The sequence below is a fragment of the Petromyzon marinus genome, chromosome 2, assembly GCF_048934315.1.
Source record: "Petromyzon marinus isolate PM22_M1 ecotype Great Lakes invasive population chromosome 2, UKy_Petmar_22M1.pri1.0, whole genome shotgun sequence".
NCBI lineage: Eukaryota > Metazoa > Chordata > Hyperoartia > Petromyzontiformes > Petromyzontidae > Petromyzon > Petromyzon marinus.
Window position 1 is genome coordinate 15,105,374 of NC_133668.1, and position 23,333 is coordinate 15,128,706.

The following is a 23,333-nucleotide window of genomic DNA, read 5'->3' on the forward strand; positions in this document are numbered from 1 at the left end:
GCTGTTTTGTAAACATCCAGGGAAACTGGTTTTTGTTTTCACTTCCAACTGCTTTATTCATCACTACTTCATCTTGAAAAAAAAACCCGTTTTTTTGGCGGAACGTCTAACGGACGCGACAAAGCCCCCGCGAAAGCATCACACAGGCCACCAAATCCGTTAATATTCAGTGAACACTAATAGCAGTAAACTACCACCACAGTGTAACATTATATGCACACAAGACACGCCCAAAACACAGTAGTTTACAGGAGCATACAGTACGTGCTCATATAGATAATTTCACCAGCCTTCTGCCGTTCGTTAGGTCGCACTTCAGTCTGGCAACACCGTGATAATCATGCAACAATAAAACCGCACATTCATCGACCATCAACGCTGCGATGCAGCAGCAGCAGTACATGCAGTTCCTTCATTACAGGAGACCAGCAGCCCAGGGAGGACATTTGTTTTACGTAAAATGCACGATTTTGGCAGTAGTAGTGTTTTTAAGATTGCCGTGCAGTGGAGATGCTGGCCATGTGATGCTTGTTTAGTGAGTTGCTGGCTGCAGCATGCTCACTCATGCGGGTGTGCAGGGCGAGCAACAGGAACTGAATAGAGCTGACTGTCGGTACAAACACGCCAACGCGGGTTTCATCTATGTTTAACCAGAAGCAAACATTAACTGAGCCGCATGGAACATTGTGCTGGGGGGGGGGAAGACGCGACACGCCGATAACACAAACATATCGCTATCTGCTGGATGAACTCGCAAAAGGGCCGTTTCACAACGGCTTACCACACACCATCAGGAAATACACACACCGGTTTACAAAAATACCCAGTTCAACAAGTGTGCATGTACACACACAGCCAGCTACCTTCCCAGGGTGCTTGTTCAAACACGGCAACCTGAAGTGAACCAACGTGCCGTGCGAAGGTGATCAATGGGGAATGGAAAACCACATTAATCACGTGACAAAATGTATATATACACGTCATTTTTGTTTAACAACTTATTATCAGGGAGTAAAACTTTGATGCAACATTATTTTTTTCACTTGATCGAAACATGCCTCGCTTAAGCTTCTGTGTTTAGGACGTAAAAGTCTGGAACACTCAGCAGTAAAAATTGTCAATTTAATTCTGAATGGGCCTACATGTCGGCAAAACACGTGAAAAGACCCCCGTGCACATTTTCAGACGTGCTCGTCATGGGCAACGAAACCAAACCTGCAGGGTGGTTACATGAGCTCCACGGTGACACGGGTTTTACCATAAACTCATCATGCAAAGGAAGTACTCACCGTGAACACTACAGCAACAACACCGAAAAACATTGGCATAAAGAAACATGATTTAAAAGCAACGATTGCAAGAAGATTTTATTAATTTCAATATTGCACGACTATATGAAGTAGCATGGAAACGTTGAAGCCATTTCAATTGCACGCAATTTCTTACCGAAAACTTTCACTTCAATGCAATTTTAAATAATGATAAATTATAACAGCGATTTAAAACATACAAGCGCATCCGCACGAAAAGAGCATTGCAAGTGGCCTTGGGACCATACACCGGAGTACCACAGTGTTCCTGGACACCGATGCTATGCCTCAGAGTTACTGGGATCTGACGCCAGGTCTCTCGTCTTCATCCAGTCTTCATTGTGAGGGTAAAGCGATCGTCTCGGCCCAGCCAGGAAAATATAATTACTGTACATCAAATGCCCCAAAATTATGGGGTTGCACCAAAATTGTGCTGCTCACCACAAGCCTAAATGCAGGACACTAACCTACAAATTCCCGTTGCGCTCACACGGCGAACCAAAGGCACAGGAGACGAGCGATTTTGGCTCCAAGCAGGCCGGTGTGTGTATGTATTCATGCATTTCCTCGTAAAGTCCACAGTGCTGTGCACATCCCTAGCTTCCGTAACAAGTGCTTTACAAACATCCCGGCGCAATGGCGTTCCCGGCCACAGCCGCCACCTGTTACGCGACTGAACGCGTCCACAATACCAAAGAAGTGCAACGAACAACATAGCAGCCCGGCAACAGCCGCTTGCAAAGTTCACGCAGAAATCGTCACGTTCAGTCACGCGCCAATATCACGGTGGGGGGTGTGGTGGGGTGCCTGTGTGTCGTGTGACGCCGAGCTCAGGGGTAGTGCTCCTTCTCTCGCCGTCTTGGAAGATGAGTCGCCGCTCCCCCTCGTGAGAAAAAGACTCTGACCTTTACCCAGCGCCGACTGCAGGTGGCAGCAGCAGTAGCGTCCAAATGCCGGGAGTTTGCTGATGGGAGCAGCAGTGAGTTGGCATCCACCAGTGCTCACCGTTTAAGAAAAAAAAACCAGCGTGTGCATCATCCTCGGCCTTGACGAAAGAGAGTTTGCAAAACCAGTAGCAGCAGCGAGCTGACTCCCTCAGTCCTGGTCCAGGCACTCAGACATGTACCTGGAAAATTGAACCAGATAAAACAGACATGTCAAGACACTTAAAAAACGAATCGTGCAGGATGCATAAAAATGGGTTTGATAATTATTTAAATTAATATGCAACACATTTTACGCTCAATTAATATTTCAGTTACTATATTTGTTTATTAAACTTTTAAACATTACTAGGCACATACAACCTTGGGCTAATTGCTAATTAAGACTCATCACATTCTATAAAAATTAATGGCTGTAGCATTAGCAATGGAAATCTATAAAAATAAGCAATCATCAATAAACATGGCAAAAAGAAAAACTTGCATATGCGGCAAAAAAATGTCATCATGCATACCCTCACCCTGTAAAACAGTGGCAACTCAACTAAAATCATCCGCACCAACATGGGATGCGATGCCCCCTACAGCTCCTTATGCCCCTCAACATCCCTATTGAAAACCGAAACAAATGACGTTGTGATTCTGCGTCGGCAGTGGTGCACAAGCACAAAATAGCAAAAAGCACCAACACATCCTGCAATAACACTGGCCCTTAAATGAACAAAAAAATATATATAAATAGGTGACGTTTCCAGAAATGGCCCTTCTTCATAGCCAGTAAAGAGAGGGTCCAAAGCACTCTAATAACCACACCGTCGCCACGGTTATGTCCAAGCGAGCGCATACGCGAGCAGCAAGCGCAAAGTTGCCGCGAGCTTGACAGCACGGCCGACGCACAGCGGCGCCGGTGCCCACCGTCTGAAGAAGTGCATGTGCGAGGAGCCCGTTGGCGTGTAGAGCGGCGTGCTGGGGCTCGCCAGCATGGCGCTGTAGATGTTGACGGCTACGACGAGGGTGCACAGCAAGATGGGGCCCACGATGGCGCCCTCCAGGCCCAGGTAGTAGACGCCGCCAGCCACCGCCAGCCCCGTCAGGTACGGGTGGCCGCCTCTGCACCACCACAAACGCACGATGAACCCTTTCCGACGACGTACGTGTGTACGTCATCGGTTTTTCTTCCGATTCCGTTCCTAAATCGGAAGAAAAAATAAAAGAACTTCAACGGTATCGAGGCTCCCACAAGGTTATGCGGAAGGACATGTGGCACAGTTTGGCACCAGCTATCAGAGTGCGGTCATGTCGCTACGGTGAGTAAAATGTCTATAAAAACAACGGGCGCTACCCCTCTCTAAATAAAATTAACACCGAGCCGCTTATGAACCCCGGGATTCAGAGGTAAACGGGACCCACACTGCAACTTGCAGATGTATCGGAACGGGAAAGAGTTAAGGCCAGCAAAATACTAAATAGATCCCTCGTGTCTTATCAAAAGATGCACGGTTTGTATTGAGAGTCATATGTAAGTATGTTGAACTTATTTTGAACTGTACGTAGCCAACCGTGATAATCAGAGGTGCGGAAATTGAATTGCGAAAGAGAGATGAAGAGCTGCTGAATGCTTCCATTTTGAGTTTTGCTAATAAATAGTCAAGGGTTTTATATAGCAGAACTCTCGTGGAATACATTGTGCACTCTATGAATAATGGGCTACCGCAACACATATTTGCTTTCAAGTGTGGGAACTGATTTTTGCTTTAGCATTCAAAGAACATAGAGGTTATCAGGTCAAACCACAACCGAGGGGGCTGTAGGGAATATTCCAAGACATTTCCATATCGTAGGCTATCATTTAAAAATGTCAGACATGTACATTACAACATTTTTTATTGCTGTGCAATTCTATTTACTGTGCAATCTATACATGGAGAAGGGTAAACCCAATTAATAATTTACATTGATATATAAGAACAATATACTCGATAATAACAATAGTTGACAGCCCTATATGAATGCACGACTGGATGAAGGCCTCCCTACTACGCCATGCTGGTCAGAGGAGTTTGTTCAACAATGCTTCACCGCTTTAGTCAGTGCAGGCTGGTGTAGAGCAGACCGAGTACTAGCTCACATCGCTTTCCAATGTTAGCTGTGCCCTGAAATTGAACTTAGATCAGCAAGGTTCGTAGTGCGATGCGCTAAGCATTTGCACCACCACCTTTATCTGACACTATACTCGACGAGCGAATTCTAAAACGTCTCTAGCTCCTTGATGGCCTAATCTCGTTCGCAATGCAGAGATGCGCACGAGATGTGGGTTCTTTGGTGGGAGCGTGGCAGTACGGCAGCCCACCCTGAGATGTCGGAGTAGATGGCCGTGTCGACGAAGTACGTGGGCAGGATGTGGCAAGTGAGCAGCAGCAGCGCCTGTCCGTGGGCGCCCTGCGCCAGCCACAGCTCCAGCACGCCCGGCAGGGCCGCCCAGTACGTTCCCAGGAACGGCACCGCACCCAGGCACGCCGCTATCGCTACAGGAATACAGTGGTGGGGGGGACACACATGAGGGCGCACGTACGCTGGCACATGCGACACAGCACGTACGTAACGGTACCGTGCGCACACACTATTAGGATGCGTGCACATGCCCAGTGTATGTCTAAAAACAGAAACCTAAGCTCGCACATCAGCATGCGAGCACACACATGGCTACCACCTATATGGAACAATATTACTTTCTCTTTATTAGGCCTTTATCAAATCAGCAGGACAAACATTGACTCATTACAATCAGGCAATGCCTCTTATAAGGTTAATTCCTCAGATTAATAAGCGACCCTTCCTGTGTAACTCCATTAGTTGTTCAGTCATCACGGAGGCATCCTCCGGTCATAATAGAATCAGTGCATCAAGTGCCTATTGTGTAAACGCACTCTACCTCTATCGAGCATTACAGGATTTGGTTATTGGCATTTTTAGGCTTAAAGCTACCCCTGAGCAAAAGCAAACAGGCGCAGCCCCAAGTAGGTGGCATGATCGTAACTGTTATGTTACAACTGCTGAGGAGCTATTCTGGGAAGGGTGGGGGTAACGAAAAAAAGGTCACAGGGATTGGCATGAACTTTGGAAACGATGCCTGGGTTGAGCGTCAACAACGGTTTTTGTTTCGTAGCACGGAGGACGGCTCGCTACCTTCTCGGCAAAAAAGGTTCAACGCCTGGCAAAACGTGTTCGCCAAAGTCAGAAATGTCTGTGCTGAACCACTCCGGAGCGTTCTGGGAATTATCACCGCTAGGCAACGGTGTGGTCAAATAATATGCTACACGCGGTGTATCTTAAATAACTATTTTACTTATAAGACAATTTATCGTGTAATCTACAATTAAATTAGGACTGCCTTTACTCTCCGACTATGATGCCAACATGTATTGAAATAAGGAAATATATGATATCGGAGGAAAGTATCGAAGGCACCTGCAAAAATGATCCCGCTTGCAAAAGAGGAATCGGCCATGTTACTATATTGGCTTCAAAATAATATAAATCTAGGTACACGCGCACCGAGCACATTTTATACCACGAAGTAACATTCAAACATTAATAATGTATGCAAGTTGTATTAATAATATAATGTATTTGCCTTCTAGGAGGTTAAAATGGATGAGAGAACAGGCAATAGATAGGAAATGCGGCTCACGATATACACAGCGGCCAACGACAAAAAAAATACAGCAAATGCAGCCGATGCGGAGAGTTGGAAGAAATGTCAGGCCAAGAAAGATTTGGCCAAGTCGTGAAGTGAATGCCTGGCAGCTGGTCATTCCATCAGCCTGCCAACCATGCGCGCAGCTGCGACCGCACGTCTGACAATTTTCCAAGCCAGAAACCCATTTACCGCCGACGTAAGGGCACGAGGGAATTCACCTGCAGGGATGTAGACCACATTAATGCTGAAGATGGTGTGCGTCAGCCAGGTGTAGAGCCCGTAAAAGGATGCCATTTTTAAAGAGGCATCAAACACGCCCCTGTGAAAAGACGACACCATTTAGAATGCATTCGTCTCTCTGCAGCTAAATCGGGAACAGTTTGGTCAGGGGAACAGTTTGGTCAGGGGAACAGTTTGGTCAGGGGAACAGGTTGGTCAGGGGAACAGTTTGGTCAGGGGAACAGTTTGGTCAGGGGAACAGTTTGGTCAGGGGAACAGTTTGGTCAGGGGAACAGTTTGGTCAGGGGAACAGTTTGGTCAGGGGAACAGTTTGGCCAGGGGAACAGTTTGGCCAGGGGAACAGTTTGGTCAGGGGAACAGGTTGGTCAGGGGAACAGTTTGGTCAGGGGAACAGTTTGGTCAGGGGAACAGGTTGGTCAGGGGAACAGTTTGGTCAGGGGAACAGTTTGGTCAGGGGAACAGTTTGGTCAGGGGAACAGTTTGGTCAGGGGAACAGTTTGGTCAGGGGAACAATTTGGTCAGGGGAACAGTTTGGTCAGGGGAACAGTTTGGTCAGGGGAACAGTTTGGTCAGGGGAACAGGTTGGTCAGGGGAACAGTTTGAAGCCTGAGGATTTTCCTAAACCGTTATAATCGCACAGTAATGAGATGGCAATGTTTTCCTCTTCACCAAATATTACTTACACTGAGCCTCTGCTGCAGTACATCATTAGAGTCCAAGAATTAAGGGGCCTTCTGAGATATCAACGTGAGTAAGGATGCGATTGCAGACCACATAAAAGCGTGGGACAACAATGCAGTGTAGACAATATGCATGGCTTAATGAGAGTAAACAAAACTGAAAAGCTAAAACCGTGCTCGAGTCACCTGATGGAGTCTTCCACGGTACGCCCGATGAGGTGGCTAGACAGACCACTGTGCGAGAGAGGGGCCAGGCTGATGAGCCACTTGACAGGCTTGTAGTACTCATTGCTGGAGCTCAGCAGGTAGAAAAGGGTAGTCAGGAAGATTACCTGTCAGGCAAGACGACCGTTAAGTGCAGGGATTTCTCTGGTGGGTGGTTTCTATTACCAAATAAACAGTGCACAGGGTTACAATGGCTTAAGCTTATTGCTATTTTAAAGTCATGTGCTCAGCCTTTTGCGTGTTCTCATATTGTTAACAGAACACCAACTTAGGACAATACTCCTATCGCCATACGACTACTGTCCGACTTTAGCGTTCGATTAAATCTTTTATTACGTGAAAGAAAAAGTGAGTGAGCGCATTTGAAGGCATTTAAACAAAGAGGCAGTCTTCCTTATGGGTGCAACGTCTGGAATGAAACGTACGCATTATCTTGTCGTGCTCTCTCCTACCGTGGACAGGACAAAGTTGAGAATGGCCGTGCCCCCATAGAACAGCAGCGTGAGGAGCGTGGTGGCCATGGAGACCAGCAGAGTCACGTTGTGGATCATCACCACCCACAGCGACTCCAGGATCTAAGAGCAGCCACAGAATCGAACTGAACCTTGGCAGGGGTCATGTCAATCTTCCTGGCATCCATACTCTTTGGTTATTTCGGTAAAGTCACGTAGATAGAAAATTAATAGGTCACGACGTTTCGATGGCAACACAAGGAACCGTCATCAGGTGAGACAACCACAGAAAAAAGCTTCAAATCAAGATTCTTCCTGGCATCCTACGATATACAGCAGGTACTCTCTTAACGCGTGTTCACACAACACGTTTTTGCAATGACGCAGTTCTTCTATTTGGGCGCCCATTATAAAGCGGTTTCTGAGCGACTGAGCGGTATGGGAATTCTGGGTACACGCATGGAATGCTACAGTACGCGTCGGTGTACTCTGATCACAGTTCTTTGTCCCGCCATGCGATGACTGCAGGCTGATTTTATTGAGCGAAGGCGATTAAAGTTTGTATTGTTTTCATTTATTTATGCCCTGTAGTGTATATGCAGAAATTCCTCACTTAACGGGGCACTTTTCAGGAACGCATCTGCTGCGTTAAACGAGGAATTGACGTACTTGTACTGCAGCTAGATTCGATACGATGCTGCAGCTCAAGCAGGCCACCGTGCAGAGCAACTGTTTTATTAAACACCCGTGTGTGAATCTCTCCGACGCAGTGTCTGGTGGTCAAATACAAAACTTCGTGGACACATATTTGGTCAACCTTGGAAAATGTAACACTGTGTGCCTTTCACCTCTAAGTGATTTTTTTGAAGAAAACCAAATCAGATTTGAAACAAGTAAACACTGATGATAGGGGTCATAACCCTCACTTTACATAGCGTAACATTCACGTAACGAAAACGATCCTGCCTTCGAGGCACACAATGCCAAAAGCATTTCCATGACAGTGATACTGCATTGACTCGTGACAAAAAAAACCACATTGAGCAAAAATGCACTGTGGTCTTACAAGGGAAAAATATATATATAAACGGGCAACGTTTTGGGCAATGGCCCTTCATCATAAACCTGTGAACACTTTAACGTGCTATGAGGAAGGGAATTTGCAATTACAGAAAAAAACACATTGAGCAAAAATGCACTGTGGTCTTACAAGGGAAAAAAAAATATATAAACGGGCAACGTTTTGGGCAATGGCCCTTCATCATAAACCTGTGAACACTTCAACGTGCAATGAGGAAGGGAATTTGCAATTACAGAGTTTTTTTTTTGTTAATGACAGAGTTTGCCAAGAAAGCGTGGCAATTTAGCAAAGAAGATCCATTGTGAGGTTCACCGAGAGGAAAACGGAGATGTTCTCCTGCACAAAGGAGGCCACGTCCTGCCAGTCGAGCACGTCCATGATCCACGACGTTTGCCGCCCCAGGGGGGCCCTCTCCGCACGGCTCCCACTCCGGCCCAGCGCCGTCCCGTTCTGCAGCACACGAGAGAGAACTCGGCATTTGTGTGGAATGCAACAAAAAAAAAAAAGAGCCCTGGCCGTTCCTGAAGAACTGTATTCTGGTCCTCTTGTCTTTAGTCAAATTCAAAATAAATGTTGTGTGAATGTGACCGACTGACAGGCAGCAGTGCAAGTCCACCATCAAAATGTATATTTATTTATTTTTGGGGATTTTCATGGTGACCTGAAACAAGAGACGCACAATCCAGTTCTTCAGGAACTGCTGATGGTTTTTGCATAATACACAAAGGGTGAGTGCTTTTATACAAATATTTGTGTATTGTTCGAAACTTATGATTTTCCAGCCCGCACTATTTTTCCGTCACTATTTTTTCCCGCCAATTATGGATTTGACCACACGAGAGAGCCACCCAATCTCCACTCTGGAATTCCATCCCAACGTCACCTTTCACCCAAGTTGTTAGAACCTTGTTGAATTTCAGAAATGTATCAATTCTTATCTTCTACACCTTCAAGAGTGCAGTTTGTTGCTGGCCGCTTGGCACAAGGCCTCACACACAGGCTTTGTGTGAGACCCTCTGCTTCTATTTGAGCTCAACAGCAGCTTGTCTAGTGTTGGAGGAGTGTAGCTTGAGTATGGTCCGCAGACCAATACCACCACCTTTTTAAATCATCTGATGAAGGGTCCCCAAATTACGAACGTGCAGTGAACGCCTACGGACTATCTGCCCATGGATCGTGATGATAAAGGGTCCAATGCGATCTTAACGAAATTGAGTTCAACACAAAATGTGCGAGTTTAAAGGATTCAGAGTGTCGCCCGTTGGCACAATAACTCTCAAAAGTTGTAACGGATGATACATTATTAAACTGTACGAATTAATATTTAATGACAATTTCACAACGACCTTACTTATTATAAGAGGGGGTTATTAAGTTTAACACAACTTTGAGGCGCAAGGGAGGCTTGCAGGAGACTGTGATTAACAATAAGCAACACGGAGTCATTTAATGCACAGGCACTACGTGATAGTGTCCGTGTATAACGGCGGCTAAGTTGGCAGGCACACAGTGCAAGATGTACGTGTGGAATGCCGGCAGCCACGGGCCACAGGGGCACAGGCATGCACCTCGGCAGCACTAGTGCACACAAACACACACGTGCATGAACCAAGACTGGTAAAGGCGGTCCCAAAGCTCCAGGACGTGCTTCTCCACGCGTGTCGTGTTGTGCACCTTCTCGCCCAGCATCTTCCGCAGCTGCATACCACACACACCGACGCACAGGCAGGCCGCACGCACCGCACGCCCGACCCGCACCGCACACACAATCCAGTCCACGCATGACCCATGCGTCACACGACCCACGCACCGCACATGCGACCCAAGCAATACACCAGCCATACACCACCAACACGTGACCCACGCAACGCACGCATGCCACACACACACACACACACGCGCACCAGTGCCAATTAGCAGATTGCTGAAATGTACGAATTCGGTCAATGACAAAGAGCGGGCTGCCAAGTTAAATTGAGGTGCTATGAATTTACGTTCATGTAATCTTTAACAGGGGAGACAGTTTATATCAAAGGTAGAAAGCAATTTTTACAACTCATATTTTGTAACTGGAGCATGCAACAATCTCAAAAGAATCGTTGGTGTCAAGCATCCACATCGAACCGGTGTGGAAACATTAATGTGCCAAGCAGGCGTCTTGCGCCACTCAATTACAGTGCCATCATTAATTCCCATTAACCCCAAGCAGCGACGACAACGCTAAGCGTCCGCTATGAATCACCGCAGCGCTGCTCACCACATTATCTGGTGAAATTGCGACGACAGTTGTGCACGAGCACATTCTACAAAAAAACCCAACGCATTCGTCAATAGCAGAGAATTATTAAAAAAAAAAAATAGGTAACGTTTCGAGCAATGGCCCCCTTATTCTTGGTTCTTTCGGTAAAGCCACGTAGAAGGGAAATAATAAAGTAACACAAATAAAATAAAACATAATAAAATAAAAAAATGGCCCCCTTCTTCATAGCACAACATAAAAACAGATGGAGGTTCCGACGCCTAAGGAGGAACACCGCATCGGTGCCTACAAGAGCAGCTTGCGTTACCCGGCTTGTTATCCACTCCCGGCCGTACTGATAGACACTATTGGCCGCCGAGTCCAAGGCTTTCTGCATTTCCGCCTCAGCCTCTGGTAGCCAGCTGTGACAAAACAGTAGTTTCACATCATGGTTTAATGCTGTGTCAGTTTGAGGTCAAACTCCGTTTATCCCTGACCAGATTATCCGTTAATTTGTTTATTCGGGGGGCATGGCCATCCAAATATCCGGGGTCCAGACCATTGTTTAATTGAGTTATTCGGCAAATAATTTAAAAAAATCCGAGGTTGGGACCACGGATAAACGGAGTTATTTAGAAAATTATTTCAATGATCTGGGGGTATCCGTGGTCACCCCCCCCCTCCCTGGATAAATGAGTGAATCTTAGGTTGGGACTTCGGATATTTGTAACCGCGGAACCCGTAGCCCCATTTGACCCTGGATAAATGAAGTTTGACTGTATTTCCATATTAAACACGTTATCCAAAATGTTTGATTTTTGTTGTTGTTGTTGCAACAGCTGTTTTTGTAGCACACGAATGAAAAGCAATACAAGTGTAAAATTGATGATTTAAAGCTTTCGTGACTGCAGGGATTCATATTCTTGGTTCTTACGGTCAAGTCACGTAGAAGGGAAGCAATACAATAATACAAATATAAAACAATAAAATTCTCACGACGTTTCGACTGCAACACAAGCAATCATCATCAGGTGTGAAAACCACAGCAAGAAATTTTATAAAAAGTTTGAAAAAAGTTTTAAAATTTTCTTGCTGTGGTTTTCACACCTGATGATTGCTTGTGTTGCAGTCGATACGTCGTGAGAATTTTATTGTTTTTAATTTTTATTATTTTATTGTTTCCCTTCTACGTGACTTTACCGAAAGAACCAAGAATAAGTGTAAAACTGTTAAGGTAAAACACACGTTATTATACTAAATGTGAATTTTTTTTGCATAAGGTCAGGGTGCGATAACAAGGTGTTGTTTTAGCTTTCTTTAAATGCAGCTCAACTGCTCTATCTGCAGTTTTAAGAGTGACCTCTGGGGTCTGGCATTCAGCCAAAATTTACTTGCACAGAGGAAATCAATATGCCATTTTATGTATTCACTACACGCAAAAATAATGAGTTAAAATGTAAGGAACTGTGCAAAGATGACCATCGCTTCACAGAGCTGGAATTGTACCCAAAGTCCAAACCAAATTTAACATAATGGCTCTTTACTCTTTGGTTCTTTCGGTAAAGTCACGTAGGTATAAAATAAAATAAATCACGACGTTTCGGGCGCAACACAAGCGTCCATCATCAGGTGGGAAAAAGTGCCCGAAACGTCGTGATTTATTTTCAACCTACGTGACTTTACCGAAAGAACCAAAGAGTATGGATTCCTGCAGTCACGAAAGCTTCAAATCAATAAACGTGTCTTATTGTGCAGGGACTGGTCACTGAGCTGAAGCCATTAGCTTGCTACACTTGAGAACCTGGTGTAATCAGCGGGCGGCGGCCTGGATTCGAACCCAGGTCTCAGCGACGCCAGCTCAGCACTGTGACCTTTGAGCCAAAATCTGAATATGTATTTATACTGGAAGGATGCAATTAGCAATAAAGCTCTTTTTCACAGATGTCCGGTAGGGGAGGGTAAGAACGTTACAACCACAAACAAAGACAAAAACACGAAAGGAGTGAAAAGCACAAGAAAAGTAAAAGAAATCACCCGAAAAACATACAAAATAAAATAAACCATCCCCATCCTAACAGACAATGCCCACTGAGGTATTAACTTCGTTTTTAAAAGCGTCACTGGAAGTAAACTTGCATCGACTTATTCAATTGGGATTACACATTGCAATCATCACCCCCTACTGGCAAACTAATGCCCACCAGTCACCAGTACAGAGACTAATGTCCACTAGTCACCAACACAGGGACTAATGTCTACTAGTCACCAGCACAGAGACTAATGTCTACTAGTCACCAGCACAGTGACTAATGTCTACTAGTCACCAACACAGGGACTAATGTCTACTAGTCACCAGCACAGGGACTAATGTCTACTAGTCACCAACACAGTGACTAATGTCTACTAGTCACCAGCACAGTGACTAATGTCTACTAGTCACCAACACAGTGACTAATGTCTACTAGTCACCAGCACAGGGACTAATATCTACTAGTCACCAACACAGGGACTAATGTCTACTAGTCACCAGCACAGGGACTAATGTCTACTAGTCACCAACACAGTGACTAATGTCTACTAGTCACCAACACAGGGACTAATGTCTACTAGTCACCAGCACAGTGACTAATGTCTACTAGTTACCAGCACAGTGACTAATGTCTACTAGTCACCAGCACAGTGACTAATGTCTACTAGTCACCAACACAGTGACTAATGTCTACTAGTCACCAGCACAGTGATTGTCTACTAGTCACCAGCACAGTGACTAATGTCTACTAGTCACCAGCACAGGGACTAATGTCTACTAGTCACCAACACAGTGACTAATGTCTACTAGTCACCAACACAGGGACTAATGTCTACTAGTCACCAGCACAGTGACTAATGTCTACTAGTCACCAGCACAGTGACTAATGTCTACTAGTCACCAGCACAGTGACTAATGTCTACTAGTCACCAACACAGTGACTAATGTCTACTAGTCACCAGCACAGTGACTGTCTACTAGTCACCAGCACAGTGACTAATGTCTACTAGTCACCAGCACAGTGACTAATGTCTACTAGTCACCAGCACAGTGACTAATGTCTACTAGTCACCAGCACAGTGACTAATGTCTACTAGTCACCAGCACCGTGACTAATGTCTACTAGTCACCAACACAGTGACTGTCTACTAGTCACCAGCACAGGGACTAATATCTACTAGTCACCAGTACAGGTACTAATGTCTACTAGTCACCAGCACAGTGACTAATGTCTACTAGTCACCAACACAGGGACTAATGTCTACTAGTCACCAGCACAGTGACTAATGTCTACTAGTCACCAGCACAGTGACTAATGTCTACTAGTCACCAGCACAGTGACTAATGTCCACTAGTCACCAGCACAGTGACTAATGTCTATTAGTCACCAGCACAGTGACTAATGTCTACTAGTCACCAACACAGTGACTAATGTCTACTAGTCACCAGCACAGTGTCTAATGTCTACTAGTCACCAGCACAGTGACTAATGTCTACTAGTCACCAGCACAGTGACTAATGTCTACTAGTCACCAGCACAGTGACTAATGTCCACTAGTCACCAGCACAGTGATTGTCTACTAGTCACCAACACAGTGACTAATGTCTACTAGTCACCAGCACAGTGACTAATGTCTACTAGTCACCAACACAGTGACTAATGTCTACTAGTCACCAGCACAGGGACTAATGTCTACTAGTCACCAACACAGGGACTAATGTCTACTAGTCACCAGCACAGTGACTAATGTCTACTAGTCACCAGCACAGTGACTAATGTCTACTAGTCACCAGCACAGTGACTAATGTCTACTAGTCACCAGCACAGTGACTGTCTACTAGTCACCAGCACAGTGACTAATGTCTACTAGTCACCAGCACAGTGACTAATGTCTACTAGTCACCAACACAGTGACTGTCTACTAGTCACCAGCACAGGGACTAATATCTACTAGTCACCAGTACAGGTACTAATGTCTACTAGTCACCAGCACAGTGACTAATGTCTACTAGTCACCAACACAGGGACTAATGTCTACTAGTCACCAGCACAGTGACTAATGTCTACTAGTCACCAGCACAGTGACTAATGTCTACTAGTCACCAGCACAGTGACTGTCTACTAGTCACCAACACAGTGACTAATGTCTACTAGTCACCAGCACAGTGACTGTCTACTAGTCACCAGCACAGGGACTAATGTCTACTAGTCACCAGCACAGGGACTAATGTCTACTAGTCACCAGCACAGTGACTAATGTCTACTAGTCACCAGCACAGGGACTAATGTATACTAGTCACCAGCACAGTGACTAATGTCCACTAGTCACCAGCACAGTGACTAATGTCCACTAGTCACCAGCACAGTGACTAATGTCTACTAGTCACCAGCACAGTGACTAATGTCTACTAGTCACCAGCACAGTGACTAATGTCTACTAGTCACCAGCACAGGGACTAATGTCTACTAGTCACCAGCACAGTGACTAATGTCTACTAGTCACCAGCACAGGGACTGTCTACTAGTCACCAGCACAGTGACTAATGTCTACTAGTCACCAACACAGTGACTAATGTCTATTAGTCACCAACACAGTGACTAATGTCTACTAGTCACCAGCACAGTGACTGTCTACTAGTCACCAACACAGTGACTAATGTCTACTAGTCACCAGCACAGTGAGTAATGTCCACTAGTCACCAGCACAGTGACTGTCTACTAGTCACCAGCACAGTGACTAATGTCTACTAGTCACCAGCACAGTGACTAATGTCTACTAGTCACCAGCACAGTGACTAATGTCTACTAGTCACCAGCACAGTGACTAATGTCTACTAGTCACCAACACAGTGACTAATGTCTACCAGTCACCAGCACAGTGACTAATGTCTACTAGTCACCAACACAGTGACTAATGTCTACTAGTCACCAGCACAGTGACTAATGTCTACTAGTCACCAGCACAGGGACAGCTGCTCCTGGTGTCGCCTTTGAATGTTTGAGATGTGAGGCAGGGTGCTTGGAATTGCTAAGACAGTTATAAGCACCATATAAATGCGAAGATATATATTACATACGGAAAATTAAACAAAATATCGTTTGCGATGCTACATTAGCAGGGGGTGCACAAACACCATCAACACAAACTCAAAAGACTCATCAATAAACACTGCCTTAAAGAGGAAAAACTCACGATAGGTTACATTTCTGGAAAATGCCTTTCTTTATAGCAGGGAGATATCCAGTGAGAACACATCAGCAATGTTTTTGTCTTATTATTCCAAAAGAAAGGTCACCGCTTGAAATGTCACCTATATTATTGTCCTGCTTTAAGGCAGTGTTATGGACAAGCGTGTCCAGTTTCTGACATTTGTGCCTCTGTGCGTGAGCGGTGCGGAGCGTGGGGGGAGGTGGGGCGGCAGGGGGGAGGGGGGGTTCAAGGCGAGCTCACTTGGCCCACTCGGGGTGCTGGGCAAGCGTCTCGTTGATGAGGCTGCGTGTGACGGCCACGACGTGCTTGCTCTCCTGGTGCACCTTGGCGGTGAGGAAGAGCCCCAGCAGCAGCGTGCCCACCAGCAGCAGCAGGATGATGAGCACGCTGATCAGCTTGTCCAGAGACGACTCCAGCCAACCCAGCACCTGAGCAAAGACAAAGATGTATGTATGTTGAACTTCTTTCGCACCGTACGTAGCAAACCACGTGAATCAATCCCCCCCATAGCCTTAACAGACTGTTGGAGCAAGTGCTGCTCGCGAGCAACACGAGGAGGTGGGTGGCCCGCACCACGCCAGACCGCCTTTGGCTCCCCAGTGCAGATGCTTACACACCACACCAGGTATCATTTGAGGCTCAGTCGACCTAGGGGTGGCCCAGGACCGGTTCAGATATTCGTCACCGATGTTGGCTGTAAGCAGAAATCGAACTCGGGTCGCCGGGTTTGTAACAGAAGCGCGTTAGCCATTGCACTGCCGCTCCCCACTACACCACCGCAGCTGAGCACACACACACACGCACGCACACATACACGCACGCACACCGTGGGCACCACATTCAGCAGCGTTCAAAATAACGCGTGGGAGAACGGCAAGGAAAAGTTGCCATCACTTAAAAAAAACCCAGATTACTGTGGCATGATTGTTCAGAGAGCGAGGGCATTTCCAACGTGACTCTATTCGAGTGAACACGACTTGTTTGCAAGAATGCGAATATCGAAAGGCTATTCAAGGTCTAGGAGCATTTTCCCAAGCCAAGTGTAGTTTTTGTTATCCTGGGAAAATTCTTTATAAACGCAAGTAAAATATGTTATGGCAAACAAAGGCCAGTTTTCGTCAATAATGTCATGGGATAAAAAGTGTAATGTTATCCAACAGATGTGGCTTATCTTGGTTTGCAAATCAATGGCAGAATCACAAAACCACATCCCTGATCATTTTCGTTTGCGTGAGATCTTGAAGCACAGGCCACCGTAACATTAAAATAGACGATGCTGCAGGGATATTTGTTTGCGACAAAATTTGTGTACGGCTCAAGACACGGACACATAACAAGTAACTTTTTATACGAGTCCTGGGTAAATGACAGATTCTTGACTATGTTAACGTTGGAGTGTTTCACTTGTAGCCTGCGCTAAACAGCTCAAGTATCATATGACCCATCACTGTGATCGCATAATGTCAAAAGGCTCCAGCAATTCTGCTGATTAAGCACATGCAATGCCAAACATATAATAGGCATGGTGTAATAAGATCTGGAACGACCTCCCCCTGGGGTTCTCTCCGACTGCTCCCTGAGCCAGCGTCTGCTCCAATCTGCAACAATTGATTCTCCTGGCATCTTCTTCTATTTGCGAAGTCACTGGATCCTCTCTGGTGGCAAAGGCACCAATTGGGACGGTCAACGCTCTAACACACTCTGCATTACTAAAAGTTGGCTGTGTGCGCAATAATGCCGAGTTGGCTCGGGCAGATCATTGTTTTCGAAATCGTTATCAATACGGCCCTGGAGCTGTGGCGAAAGAGGAAAGCAAAAACAACGTGAAATTGACCAAAATAGCCACCACGGGAGAAATTGCAAGGTGTTGTTATTAACGTTTTCCACTTACACCTTGTTGTCACTCTGTTCTATTCAGGAGGTGATGCAGGTGCTCACATAATAAGCCCTTGGTCACAAACTCGACTCAAAAGGATAAAACGTTCAGGTGCGGAAATGACCTTGCGTCAAAATAAACGTTTCGCCATGCAAAACGAGGTCACACGAGTCCGATAAATTTGACTGTGTATCCAAATCTTCATTCCTACGGACGGTCGGCATGTTCGAGGTTAAGGAACGATGCCTCACATTTTATGGCCAATAACTAAGGCTGTGCGCCCCCCCCCCCCCACCTCTATGAGCAGAAGCTCGTCACGGGGCACAGCCGTTCCTGTTACATTGAGACCAGCTGCAGGAGAGCGGCGGTCGAGATGAAGGGGCGCACCTTCCGGTCAGCACTGAAGAGGAGCTGCCCAAGGCCGTAGATCGGCCGGGGCAGCAGGGCCTCTCGCCGCTCCTCGACGTGGCTCTCCAGGCGGGAGAGCCAGCGCCCGGCGCACGCCACCACAAACTCCCGCACCCGGAACGCCTCCAGTAGCTTCATCAGCAGGCATACTGTGCCCGAGACAGCCGGCATCAGTGGAGACGACGGCAACACCATCCAGACAGCCATCGACGGACAGCACCTCCGTGCTGTTAATATCGCCGCTTTTTTTTTATCCATCGCTTCCGTTAGCATGTCGCAGCATTTTTAGTTGTCGAAATTGTAACGTAAAAGTTAGAATGCAAGGTTAACGCTAAAAAATTTTAAAAGTAAATTCATTCCTGAAGTTGTTGTGTGCTCTTCTTTTGCAATACAATGCCTATTAAAATGCAAGTACATTATTAGTGTTTTTTTATTATTATTGTAATTATAGTAGATGATAAAGCTCACGTGGCCCATGTGCACACTCACTGGAAATGGGAATGGGAAGGAGTTGCAGAATCCAGAGGTTGAGCCAAATCTGGACGGACACGATCGCCCAGAGCAGCGTCACGAAGTAGACGTTACTGACGCACTTCCGCCTGTGCGTCAGCCACAGCACTCGGTGAGGTCCCTGGGTCCAGCTGGTAGGAGGAGGTCGCGCTGGGGTGTGTGCTGCACGGTTTGAGGAAGAGGTTTCACCCGAGAGCGTAGAATTTTGAGGTGACGAAGTCGATGTTTGGTCTGCTGCCAACGATGCTGAAGTGAACTCAGAGCGTTCTGTTGAATGAGCTTCTGAAAAAGTGAGAGAAAAAAAGCAGAGCTTAATAAACTGAACAATGAAACTGACGTGTGAATACCAAGGAGCGAAAGCAAGGGGAGAGAAGGATATTACTTGCAGAGGAGTCTTGGGCTTCCTTGAGCGAGGCTCCCAACCCCGTGATGGAGGTGGCCATGGTAGACATCTGAACCAGAAGGTCTGAAAACCCCACTCCTGGCCACAGGAAAGCCACGCGGTATTCCAGCAACCGAATCTTTCACGACTCAAGTCTAACACAGAAATGCTCATTTTTAGCATGCCTTCTTGACGAGGCGCATCACCAACAACTTTAATAAACTTAATACTTCAGAAAAAAATTAACACACGAGATTGGTAAACAATCATACAAAAATGTAATAAAATATTAACATTTCTGAGTTGATAAAAATTATACTGATTTACGTTATAGTTTTGGCAATGTCGGGAATTGTTTTTTTAAATGCACAACCACACATTCTTCCGTTCAGAAATACAACCCCTCTAGCAGACACCTCAAAGTGTATAAAGGCCCAACACGAAGACTCGTCACAAAAAAACAATCACAAAACAGTGTGAATGTAGCCAGGTATAATCGGAAACTATGCTCTGTTCAACAAAACAAGTTAATCAGCTATTCTCAAGCAAATATATTCTGATGTCACCCAGTTGCAAATGTAATCCCAGGACTCCAATGTGCTAAATGTTAGGACAGTGGGTTTGGTGCAGTCCATAATAAAACGCCTACAGAGCAACCGGGGGGGACTCGGCGAGGCTATAAAGAAATGAGTGCACACACCTTTGTTACCGTCTCTGCCACTCTCTTTGAGCCAGCCGACGAGCAGCAGGGTGAGCAGGAGTAGCAGGGCTGGTATCCGCCAACTCCCGGCCAGAGACACTGTTAACAAGCCACCAGAGAGTGTGGCAGGCAGCGAGCCACCTGATCGTTAAAGCTCGGCGCTGTTACCAAAGCCGTTTCATGGTATGTGACTAATAAGCGTTATATATTGTAAAGCTGCAATGATTAAAAAACGTATGGCAGGCTTATGTTGTTGTTGTCAAGTTAACTGTAGTGAATGAACTAATAATTAATATTTATTCATACTGGAAGAGCAACAGAAAAAAAAGCATTCGAGATACAATTATAAATGTATAGTTAAATGACGTTGCAATAACTACAACGCCGTAAACATTTGCACATCACATGTTAACTTTGATCGGATTTCGCCGGCAGGGCCGCTGGACGGGGCACAACGGGCCAGCGTCACGTGCTCCCGGTGTGTTGGGAGTGTCATCGATGTGTCTCGGGCCGCTCTCGATCCATCTGTTAACGTGGCATCACATTGCTGCGCACCGAGATGTAGCAGCAGGGCGGCCCAGGGCAGGCAGGCGAGGCCCTGCAGCACGGGTTGAGTGCGCGGCCTCCAACACAGCAGAACGGCCAGCAGGTAGGCGCAGACGAAGCTCCACACCTACGAGAGCGTGAGAGCAGACCCATCGACACGGAAACACAGTTAGCCTGAGCAAAGAGCATTGAGAGTTATGTTCAGACAACAAGCAGACGCGGCAATTTCGCGTTTTTTGCCGTCATTGCAATTATTTCAAAATAATGTTTTATTTTTTTTAAATGATTGTGAAATGAGGTCCCTGATTTGCATTATTATACTGTATGGTGGGGGAGTTAATCAGCGACGTTTTTATATTTATAAGGATGGCGTGTGCAGCCAGTGGACGGCTTCAGGATTAGCCTGGCGAATATCTGAAATTCTGGCAGCAAATGATTGATGCTGGCAGTGGTGTTACTCTGTTGTCCAACACGCTGACACGTACGGATTTGTGTTGTGGATTTCATTTCGTGCTGTATGCCCAGTTATGTTAAAATTGTTATTTGCCTATTGTACGCTTATTTAAAAAAAAATTCACTAAACTACTGAGATCCATCCCTTCAAGCGCCCTCAGTCAGAAAAAAGAGCAATGCATTTTTTTCCACACGCTCTAACAGAGACTTCGGGCATAATCTCCATAACATTCATTCCGTTATTACATCCCTTCCCATAGAGCCCTTGGGAAAGAACAACCCTAGGATCAATACCAGTGATTACTACAAGTTCAACTAAAAACAAATAACCGTGAAAATTATGTTTAAAGTCTCCCCGGATATTTCTAAAACCCCTTCCAATTATACGGTACAGTCGTGGCATGCCGAACACACTTCGGTCACATTGTTTGTGTGTCCGTCACAATGGCTCGTACACAAATCAGCATCAAGTCTCTCTGACTCAACCGTGCCACGACGCCCACAATTACAGCGCAGTGCTAAAGCGAGCGCCGCCAATGACGACGAACAGGCACAGCATGCCAAAGCTTCTCCAAACACACAGCACGATTGGCCATGTGTGTACGGTCCGAAAGAAGCCCAACGCCAACAACACACGCCGCACAACACTCGCCCGTCTCGAGTCGAAGAGCCCCAACACGCCGTGCAACGTCTCCCGCACTCCGCCCAGCACCTCCGCGACCACCGCCACCACCACCGCCGTCACCCCGACCGCCAGCAGCAGCAGCGGCGGCGGCGGCACGGCGAGCCCGGCACCCCTCTTCTGCCGCCACGTGCCCGGCCACCGGCACCACGCCGGGCCCGGCCCGAGGGCCGCCGGCATCGGCGGCTTTGGGGGCCAGAGGCGCGCGGACATCGCCAGGGGCAGCGCCGCGAGTGCGGCGAGCGCCAGGGGCCGGCGGCGCGCGCGGAGCTCGGCGAGCCAGGCGCGGGCCCGCGCCGCCAGGGCGCGCTTGCACGGGTGCAGGAAGGAGCCGCAGAGCGTCGCCCAGAGCAGAGGCCGCAGGAACTGCTCGAGCAGGGCGCAGAGCCAGACCGCCGCGCCGCACCACAGCGCGGCGAGTAGCAGCGCGCCCGTGTTGTAGACGGCCTGGCGAGCCACGCGAGCCGACGGCGTCGCCGGCGGTGGCTGTTGGTCGCGGTGGTGGTGGTGGTGGGGTTGAGAATCCTCCATCGCGACCGCCTCTCACGGGGCACGATGGTGGGGTGGGTGGGTGGATGGGGTGCGTGGGGTGGGAGGGGTGGGTGGATGGGGTGGGAGGGGTGGGGTGGGGTGGGAGGGGTGCGTGGGGTGGGAGGGGTGGGGGTGCGTGGGGTGGGAGGGGTGGGGTGGGGTGGGAGGGGTGCGTGGGGTGGGAGGGGTGGGGGTGCGTGGGGTGGGAGGGGTGGGGTTCGTGGGGTGGATGGGGTGGGGTGCGTGGGGTGGGAGGGGTGGGGTGGGAGGGGTGGGGTGCGTGGGGTGGATGGGGTGGGGTGCGTGGGGTGGGAGAGGTGGGAGGGGTGGGGTGGGTGTTTGGGGTGGGAGGGGTGGGGTGGTTGTCACTCGGGGTGACGTTGCCGCTCACGATGAGAGTCCCGGCTCGGATCGATTCTCCGTCCTCGTCCGTGCGAGTTCGGGAGTCGCACCTGGAGTTGGCCTTCAGCCTCTAACGTCTCTGTATGCTGTGACGAAGGGCCACTGCCCGAAACGTCGCGTATGATAACTTAGTTTTAAGACCACGGTGTTATTGACGAATGTTTTTTTTTATATTTGTAGCCAGTACGCCACTGTGAACAGTTTTACAGAATACAGTACGTGATTTTGTTTTTCAGTTGTATAACCTAACTAGCTGTACTACCCGGGTTCGCCCCGGGATTCATTTAACATTCCCTTATATTTCAGTGGAAAACACTGCAAAAAAAATTGATGCTTGCAAGAAAGAAAAAAAATCCGAAACAAATCAATTTTACTTAATCGGATGTGTTTCACTTCAAGGAAAATGTAACCTTAAGCAGGCAAACTCGGGGAAGGTAATGACGTGGCCTTAGACATTCCAGACAGCGTCAGCTGTGCAAATTACATGACGTCAGAGGTCAGCGCTCGAGAGTTTTTTTTCTGCTGCTTCACACAAACAGATGGATTTTCTGCTTTACATTTAAAAGCGAGCTGAAAATAGTCGCGTTGACTTAGATGCGTGACGTCAGCAGGCACACTGCGTGACGCTGCCGCATGCGGGTGACATCACAGATGTGACGTCACCGCTAACCTGCCGTGTATATTATATCCATTATTGCGCTCCCCCCCCCAAAATACAAAAATCTATTTTT

General features: G+C 47.2%; 1 protein-coding gene across 1 annotated transcript; it reads right to left on the reverse strand.

Moving 5' to 3' along the window:
• Window positions 1-1,340: 1,340 nt before the first annotated feature.
• Window positions 1,341-22,240, reverse strand: TMEM245 (transmembrane protein 245). Its single transcript, XM_032961455.2, has 16 exons — window positions 21,640-22,240; window positions 20,544-20,661; window positions 19,989-20,087; window positions 19,289-19,387; window positions 18,886-19,188; window positions 18,376-18,545; window positions 16,353-16,540; window positions 11,200-11,293; window positions 10,232-10,330; window positions 8,945-9,082; window positions 7,552-7,674; window positions 7,061-7,206; window positions 6,173-6,273; window positions 4,605-4,779; window positions 3,170-3,364; window positions 1,341-2,436 (listed from the first exon to the last, which is right to left on the reverse strand). Exons 1-16 carry the CDS (start codon window positions 22,198-22,200, stop codon window positions 2,406-2,408), a joined length of 2,640 nt encoding a protein of 879 aa, XP_032817346.2. The 5' UTR covers window positions 22,201-22,240; the 3' UTR covers window positions 1,341-2,405.
• Window positions 22,241-23,333: the final 1,093 nt, after the last annotated feature.